At 36.6% G+C, this 9,402-nt stretch overlaps 1 protein-coding gene across 1 annotated transcript; it reads right to left on the minus strand.

The window, feature by feature from the left end:
• Positions 6,851–9,110, minus strand: LOC104732117 (cytochrome P450 708A2-like). Its single transcript, XM_019233863.1, has 7 exons — positions 8,873–9,110; positions 8,445–8,760; positions 8,183–8,332; positions 7,738–8,076; positions 7,440–7,622; positions 7,241–7,368; positions 6,851–7,139 (listed from the first exon to the last, which is right to left on the minus strand). Exons 1-7 carry the CDS (start codon positions 9,079–9,081, stop codon positions 7,019–7,021), a joined length of 1,446 nt encoding a protein of 481 aa, XP_019089408.1. The 5' UTR covers positions 9,082–9,110; the 3' UTR covers positions 6,851–7,018.

Genomic DNA, 9,402 nt, shown 5'->3' on the forward strand with positions numbered 1-9,402 from the left:
TTTTTTTTTTTTTTTCTTTTTTTTTTTTTTGAGAATTTTTTTTGAACATGCTTCTTGTAGGTAACTTTCACGTTTTCATGTAAGATGAATTTGTTTCGTCGTTTGATTATGATGTAATTTCTACTTGATGGATATAATCAAAACGAATATGAATCAGTTTATGATATCCGTTACAATGACTTAGAATTGTCAAGAAATTAAGCCGACACAATATGTGAAAATATTATACTTTTTAGATACCACGCATGTTATACAAAGTGTTAAGCGTACAATATTTATTCAATGGAAACATATGATATGCTCAAATTAAACCCTAGAGCTATTCTCTCAAATAAAAAGATCATTGCAGTATTTAGGGGTCAAATTCCACAAGAACTCAAGACTACACAATAAATTATAGAGTTTTATAATTATGTTAAACAAATTAAATTAAAAATTGAATTAGCAATGCTAAGTAATAAATAAAAACTTTTGTAAATTCAGGGGATCAAAAAGCTAGGTCTATGGAATTTCTCAGGAAATTACAAATTATTAAATCAAGAAATTAATAGGATTCAAACAATTAAGAACAGATCTAGAACTCTAAACACTTTTGTAAATTAAATCAGTTCTCACTGCAAATAATATTTAAATTTAAAACCAGAAAATCCAAATCTCTTTGTAAAATTCTAGGTTAAAAATCGGCAATAAAATCAGGTTTAGATTGTTCACAAAATTATTAAATCAAATCTCTTTGCAAGAATAATTTTGCTCATCAAAAGGTTTTATCAGGAAAATCAATTATATTCTCATATCAATTTATTTTCCTAAAGTATTAATTCCAGGTGATCAATCAAGAATTAATATGAAGAACAACCTAAGATGAATATCTAGATAGATAAAGAATCTTAAATAAACAGATCTAATAATTCATAAAATCCCTGTGAAAAATCCTAAACCTAACAAGCAAACTACTCAGACAGATTCAATGAAGAACAAAACATAATTCTGAATAATAAGCAATAGAGATTAAAAAGAGTAAGTAGGAGTTCAAGAAATTCTTCTCTCAAAGCAGTTCAGATCTCTCTCCCAAAAGCTCTCAAAATCTCTCAGGGTTGCAGGAAAAATAAAACTTGATAGAATACAACTTCATGGTTTGGAAAACCTAAAAATACTATTTATAAGTCCTAAAACACGTCAGGGACTTGTGTTGCAATTTTGGAAGACTTTAGGGCAGAATTGTAAAACTTCAAATTTTGTGATTCTTCATCGTCTGAAGAGGGTGTCGATCGATGCTCATAATCTTGGTGTCCATCGATGCTCATGCTTTGATCTGATTCCAACTTCTCTTCCTTGATGAATTGCTCCAAAATATCTCTAATTACTCCATTTTGCTCCTTTCATGCCAAAATCCTAGAAAACCTGTAAAGACTCAAAAACATCCTAGAAAACAAATCAAAAGACTCTAAAAGACTCCTTATATCATGGTTAAAAACCACAAAAACCATGATATATCAACTCCCTCAGACTTAGCCTTTGCTTGCCCTAAAGCAAAACAGAAACTTAGACCTGTGAATGAGGTTTGAAAACAGGGAACTCACTCAATTGCAGATTATTCTTATTCACACTCTTCATTTACCTGACTCAAGAACTTACTTCTTATACTCAACCATGATAAGCATCAACATTCCTTACTCAAATCCCACAATCCTCTGGAATCTCTGAAATCTCCATTGTCATCTCATCTTTTATAAATTAAAGCAAGTACAAGTGAGTTCTTACCTTGGGTGTATTCATCAGTGGCATATGGATTCTCTTCAGGCCAAGACATTCTTCTTACATCTCCTTTCCTCTCCCTTTTCTCACTTCAATTTTTTTTTTCTTTTCTCTCTTTTCCTTTTTTTCAAAGGTGTAAGCGAATACCGGGGTCATTGGTAATTTACCTACCCCTCGATTCCAAGCTTTGTGTGATCATTTGACTCAAGAGTAGAATAATAAGGTCACAGGTAATTTACCTACCTCTCTAAACTGATCAAAATCATCTCATCTTTTATTCTCTTTTTTTTTTTAATCACTAAAGGGAAGAGAGAGGGGAGACATACTTTGAAAAATTGCACTGTCTTGTATGGCCTGAAGAAGAAGTCTAGTCCACTGATTTCCAACCCCAAAGTAAGAGATTAAGTCCGGTTAAAATCCTAATAAAAATTGAGACAACGTTAGCTCAATCATATATACATTGAATAAGGGCTTTCAGGATTGTTGACAAGGCTCATAGTCTTTCTAAGCTTCAGTTCAGAGATCAAGCATAAACAAATAATCATTAGAGTGTTAGCCAAATACGAGAAATCATTAATCAAGATCATAATTCCCAAAGATAAAAAGAAAATTTTTGAAAAATTTGACTCAAACTTTATGGTTTTGACTGACACAACTGAAACTCAAAAACAGAAAACATAGTTAGTAACTAACCTCCCCCAGACTTAAACAACACTGTCCCCAGTGTTATCAAGTAAGAGGAAAGCAAAGAAAAATAAATAAAAATCAAAATCAAAAGAAAAAGAAAAACCTACCAGTGGGTTGCCTCCCACTAAGCGCTTATTTTCAGTCATTAGCTTGACTGTGTTGGAGTTCAGGCATCCGGAGGATCAGAACATGGCATTGAAGTCCTCTTCATCCAAGGTGGTGTATAAGCTTTAGGTGCATGAGGTCTGCCAGGGATGTTAGGAACAGGACCAGGGCGGGATTTAGGTATGGGAGGGTATCTTTTCTGTCCTGCAAAATCATCAACAGAAGAAACAAGTGCTCTACGATAATCTCGTGGCTTGGTTAACTGTAAAACAGTTTTTATCTCTTTGAAATTTTTGTTGATGATAGGAGGAAGTTTAGGAGAAAGAGAAGCATACCTTGGCCTTACCTGAGGACTCTGGAGTGTGGATTGGTGACTCTTCTGTCTGGGAACAGCTTTCTGACTTGGAGCATCAGTCTTGGAGTTGTTCTGTCTTGGTCGTGGAGGGGTGTCGATCGACACTGCTTCTGATGCTCGTGAATTTGCTTCTCTGCATCTTATCTGAGCAATCTTCTCAACAGAAAACGTCTGTCCATCAATGGTAGGAGCTCTCCTCAGTTTATCCATCTCAAAACTCATACTCAAACCATCCACATTCAGTGTTATGTGTCCTTTCTGCACATCTATGATTGCACCAGCTGTAGCCAAGAAAGATCTTCCTAAGATGAGAGGATCTTTAGGCTCTTGATCATACTTCAGCACCACAAAGTCAGTGGGAATCATGAAGTTGCCAACCTTAACTGGAATATCCTCTAAAACACCTTCAGGAATTCTTCGGGATCGATCAGCCAAGATAAGAGAAATCTGAGTTGGCTTGAATTCTGTCATCCCAAGTCTCACAGCAATAGAATGTGGCATCAAGTTGATGCTAGAGCCAAGGTCACAAAGTGAGTTAGAAAACCTTCTTGTGGAGATAGAGCAATCAAGTACAAAACTTCCAGGATCTGGTAACTTCTCTACAGTCCTACATTGAATGATTGCACTCACTTCCTTTGAGACAACCACCTCCTGCTTCTTCTCTTTCTTCCTCTGTGGAGGCTGGATTAACAGAATTGCACTGACATCTTTAGTAAGCAGTGCTCCTTCCTCAGGGCTCAAACCATTTGATACCATTCTCTTGACATAGCGCCTAAGTGGTGGTGAAAGCTTCACGGGATCAATCAATGGCATCTCAATCATCACCTTGTCCATCATTGCCTTGCATCTAGCTTTCTCCATCTCCTGCTTAGACTTTCTTAGCTTGGGAAAAGGAACCTTAGGCTTGTAGACCCTTTCAGCAGCTGGAACCTGAGATTTTGCAGTTTCTGGGTTCGTCTGAGAGGAGTGTCGACCGACACCCAGGTGGTGTCGATCGACACCATCATCTGAACCCGAGAATTTGGTCGATTTCTCTTCTTGTTCTGTAGAAGCAATTTCAACAGCATCTTCATCCCTCACAGATATGGCATTACAAGCATGCTTGGGGTTTGACTCAGTTCTTCCAGGAAGAAAACCCTCTTGCCGTTTGATAGACCCAGCAGTCTGAATAACCTGATTATCCAACTTCTTGACATGAATGTTCAATGCTTCAATCTTTCCATTCAGCTCAGTGTAGACATTGTCAATCTTCCCATTGAATGTCACTGTCAATTGCTCATGTCCTTGCAAAAGCTGCTCAAGCATGGCTTCCATTCTACTCTCTGAAGAATTCTTAGGAGGTGGAGACTGATAGGATGGGTTCCCATAGGTCCTTGTATAGCCATTGTTCTGTTGCTGCTTCTTGTCACCATTGTAAGGCATGTTGCCTTTCTGATTACCGAATCTTTGTCCCTGATACCCAGCTCCATAAACATAGTTGACATTCTCTTGCTCTGGCTCAAATGTCTCAACTTCAGCAGCAAATTGGACTGACTTCTTTCCCACAAGAAGATTATGCACTGAATCAAGCTTGGCATTAACAGAAGCAAGCTGATTTGCATCAAAATCTCCATGCAGTCTCTTTCTTTCAGCATTAGCTCTTTTAGTGCTATTGCTAGAAGCCAAATTCTCAATCAAAACTTCAGCATCTTCTGGAAATCTCGTCTTGAAGTTCCCATGACTTTCAGCCTCCAAAGCTAACTGATACTTCCAGTCACACCCTCTAAAGAAGATACTCAACAGTTGTACCCTTGAAAAACCATGGTGTGGACAGTTCCTCTGATAAGCTTTGAATCTCACCCAAGCTACCTTGAAAGCTTCATCATGCCTTTGCTTGAATGAAGAGATCTTGACTCTCAGCTCATCTGACATTGCATCATCATAGAAATGGTTGAGGAAAGCCACCTTGATATCATGCCAGTTTGTCAAAGATCCAGCTGACAACTGCTTCAACCACTGAGATGCCTCTCCTGCAAGTGAATATGGGAAGAGCTTGCAGAATATGAAGTCCTCAGTCACTCCATTAGCCTTGATACTGGTCACAAGATCCTTAAAATGCTCAATATGGTCCAGAGGCTTCTCATGGGGCAGGTTTGAGAAAGGTCTCTGCCCAACTAGCTGAAAGTAAGCAGGCTTCAGCTCAAAATCATTCCTCTGGAATGGTGGAGGAACAATAGCAGACCGGTTCTCATACATAAGATCAGCCCGGTTATAGTCAGCAATGGTCCGGATGAGGTGCCGGTTTTGATCCTGTCTTCGAACTGGGTTCTGTACGTGGTTGGCAGCTCCATGTCCGTCTGCAGGAAGGGGGTGTCGATCGATACCCTGTTGGTGTCGATCGACACCATCGACACCATCAGCTGGTTCGTTGACAACAGCAATTTCAGCAATCACATTGCCCTCAGCATCAATCTTTTGGCCCTGCTCATTGCGCAAGTGGCCCTCTTGATCACTCAAAGCACCATCCTCATCTCGCATCAGAATGATTGGATTAACCATCTTCAAAGATTTGGCTGCTTTTCGGTTCTCACGCTCAAGTTTTCCCAACTCTTGGTTTGAAAGTTTCAGAATTGGACCAGTCCTGTTGCTCCTTGTGTTAGGCTTATTAGCCATACACCTGAAACACACAAGAGAAAAGAAAACAAAAGCGTGTAAGTTTCAAATAAAAATAAAAATTTAAACAAAATCTAAAACTCAAATCTAATGGTAGATAAAAGAGTCCCTGGCAACGGTGCCAAAATTTGATATGCTCAAATTAAACCCTAGAGCTACTCTCTCAAATTAAGAGATCACTGCAGTACTTAGGGGTCGAATTCCACAAGGACTCAAGACTACACAATAAATTATAGAGTTTTATAATTATGCTAAACAAATTAAATTAAAAATTGAATTAGCAATGCAAAGTAATAAATAAAAATTGTTGTAAATTCAGGGGATCAAAAAGCTAGGTCTAGGGAATTTCTCAGGAAATTACAAATTATTAAATCAAGAAAATAATAGGATTCAAACAATTAAGAACAGATCTAGAACTCTAAACACTTTTGTAAATTAAATCAGTTCTCACTGCAAATAATATTTAAATTTAAAACCAGAAAATCCAAATCTCTTTGTAAAATTCTAGGTTAAAAATCGGCAATAAAATCAGGTTTAGATTGTTCACAAAATTATTAAATCAAATCTCTTTGCAAGAATAATTTTGCTCATCAAAAGGTTTTATCAAGAAAATCAATTATATTCTCATATCAATTTATTTTCCTAAAGTATTAATTCCAGGTGATCAATCAAGAATTAATATGAAGAACAACCTAAGATGAAGATCTAGATAGATAAAGAATCTTAAATAAACATATCTAATAATTCATAAAATCCCTGTGAAAAACCCTAAACCTAACAAGCAAACTACTCAAACATATTCAATGAAGAACAAAACATAATTCTGAATAATAAGCAATAGAGATTAAAAAGAGTAAGAAGGAGTTCAAGAAATTCTTCTCTCAATGCAGTTCAGATCTCTCTCCCAAAAGCTCTCAAAATCTCTTAGGGTTGCAGGAAAAATAAAACTTGATAGAATACAACTTCATGGTTTGGAAAACCTAAAAATACTATTTATAAGTCCTAAAACACGTCAGGGACTTGTGTTACAATCTTGGAAGACTTTAGGGCAGAATTGTAAAACTTCCAATTTTGTGATTCTTCATCGTCTGAAGAGGGTGTCGATCGATGCTAATAATCTTGGTATCGATCGATGCTCATGCTTTGATCCGATTCCAACTTCTCTTCCTTGATGAATTGCTCCAAAATATCTCTAGTTGCTCTATTTTGCTCATTTCATGCAAAATCCTAGAAAACCTGTAAAGACTCAAAAACATCTTAGAAAACAAATCAAAAGACTCTAAAAGACTCCTTATATATCATGGTTAAAAACCACAAAAATCATGATATATCAACATATATATTGACCACTGGCCTCTTAAAAGATGGTTTTTATCCATTTGTAGCAACCAGAGAACAGTAGGACAAATAAAATGATATTTGTTTTATTCTGGGTTTCGAACCAACAACCTTAACATATAACCACTAGCTCCGATAACCAACAGAGTTATCCACTTTGGTATCATATGAGAACTGAACATCAGATCCACATGGAAACATAAGCATAAACCTACGAAGTACTGTAGTCTCTTTCTTCATTGACCACCTTTAAACCATGGGTAGATAGAAAAACATCTAATTAAGTAACAAAGCTTTGAGTTGTTAAAAATAAATTAAAACATGGTGCATCAGGTGTTAAAAATGAACCTGTATCTAAACAAATGATGTATAAAAATGGCCATCTGAAGCTTAGCGAACTCAGCTCCTACACATAGTCTAGAACCAGCGCCAAAGGCAATGTACGATTTGGAGAGGATTGAGCCCAAGTCTTCACTCTGAAAATTTAATGATTATATGCTGAAAATTATATAAATTTGATAAGTGGGATAATATAAGTTTAAATCACCTTCCAGCGCCATGGATCAAATGCTAGAGGGTCATCATACTTCTCCGGATTAAAATGGACATTAGCATAGCCCATGAAGATCCAACCAGCTGGAATTGTATAATCACCAACTTGGAAATCATGATCAGTCATTCTAAGTACTGTAGGCGCTGTGCTTGTGATCCTAAGCGACTCATATATCACCTGAAATAAAACACAACATTTGCCTGACCTACTATATATAAAGGTTAATAGAGATACAACTTACAACTAATTAACAATGAGTGGATTTATATATATGACGATGATACACACTCACCATTTGGGTGAACGTCATTGATTTGTAGTCTTCCCATGTTAAGCCAGCCTCCTTCTCGGGCTTACCTTGGACAATTCTATCATGCTCTCTTTGCAACTCTTGCATGACATTAGGGTGATCGCTTATGAGTTTAATTGTAGCCGCAAGGATCCCTGGTGTTGTCTCATTAGCAATCAAAAAGAAAGTATATATGTATTCAATCGCATTCTCGACGCTCATTTTTTCCGCTCCGCCTTCCATTTCTCCGAAGATAATCTTGAAAAACTCCCCAAACTCCTCTCCTGATGCTCTCTTCTTTAATACTGTTTCCTTTATTAACTTCATCATCCGCTTTCTTGCCTGTGAAGAAACACATCATAGGAACAATTATATTCCCTCAAATTATATGCACAATCATAGGAACGTTCCAAGAGAGTTGAAACCACTCCCTTGGAAAAACACATACCTTCATCATTCGATAGACACCAGTCCCAGGAATGTTCCAAGAAAATTGAAACCAATCCCTTGGAAAATATCTCCAACATAGTGCAAGTTCTTTTGCTGCCTCTGGTTCCATTTCACCCATAACTTTCTTTGCAAGACATTCAATTAAGATCTGTGAAATTCGATGATATGTGTTTGATTAGATGATCCATTAAGTAATCCAGTAAAACAGAATCATGCCACGAGTTACAGACATTAAGAAAAAAATAGACTTTTTTTTTCACCTTGCTTGATGTTTCCTTGACGTCGAGACAGCCGTTCCTGGCTCCTTCCTCCATGTATGTGCGAGCCAAAACATCGACGTCTTGTACCATCTTTAGCTTTAAATATTTTGGACCCAACAATTGAAATGTCAAGTTCCGGACATGTTTATGGGACTGCTTGCTCTGAATAAACAAGTTGTTTTTCCCAAATAGTCGTGATATGCTCTTCGTGATACCTGGAACATGATTTGCCTTTGCTATTTCCAGGTTCAGTTCAAAATCCAACGAGATTATAGCTTTGCTTCCAAATAAGCTTGTCCGAAAAACTGGTCCATATCTTTTCCAAAAAATATATCAAGGAAAAGTTGACGTAACTTAGGTGGAGTAATTAAAATATATATTCCTAAGTTTACATACAAGTGATGCATGCTAGAGAATTGGCAAAGAACCTGAGAACTCTTTCCTTGATGAATGTCGGAAATTGAAGAACGTCATGAGGCTTCATGAACTCAAAAGTGTCTCCAATGATCGGAAAACCCATGGATCCTGGTGGTAGTTTTCCATTGGTTTTCGGATTTCTCCACTGATAGATCCAATGAAATAACGTGACCACAATGAGTGAAACTACCAGAGCCAATAACTCATAAAATTCTACCATGTGAACTTCTTTTCTTCTCTCAACAATGAGTGAAGATGTTTGTCTGGTATAAGATACGAGGGAGGTACTCTCTTTATATTGGTGCTCTATTCATGGACTTATTAATGCTATTTATATAAGTGAGTTATCTTATTAAATATTAATCAAAGGTTTTTTTAATGACATGTGATACTTTTATTTTGTTAGATGTGTTTTTTCTCTTAGCTCTAAATACACCATTATTCATTTTTATTAAATTTAGTTATTTTTTATATCAAAAAGTGTATTTTTCTCTCATAAACAGTTACATCATATATTTTCACTAGATTTTCATTAGATTTA

This window comes from Camelina sativa, chromosome 12 (genome assembly GCF_000633955.1).
Source record: "Camelina sativa cultivar DH55 chromosome 12, Cs, whole genome shotgun sequence".
Taxonomy (NCBI): Eukaryota; Viridiplantae; Streptophyta; class Magnoliopsida; order Brassicales; family Brassicaceae; genus Camelina; species Camelina sativa.

Coding starts and splice junctions, on each gene's coding strand:
- LOC104732117 (XM_019233863.1), bottom strand. CDS start 9,081: ATGGTAGAATTTTATGAGTTATTGGCTCTGGTAGTTTCACTCATTGTG. Junction 8,761..8,872: donor ATCAAGGAAAGAGTTCTCAG/GTTCTTTGCCAA, acceptor TTTTTGGAAAAG/ATATGGACCAGTTTTTCGGA. Junction 8,333..8,444: donor TCAAGGAAACATCAAGCAAG/GTGAAAAAAAAA, acceptor CGAATTTCACAG/ATCTTAATTGAATGTCTTGC.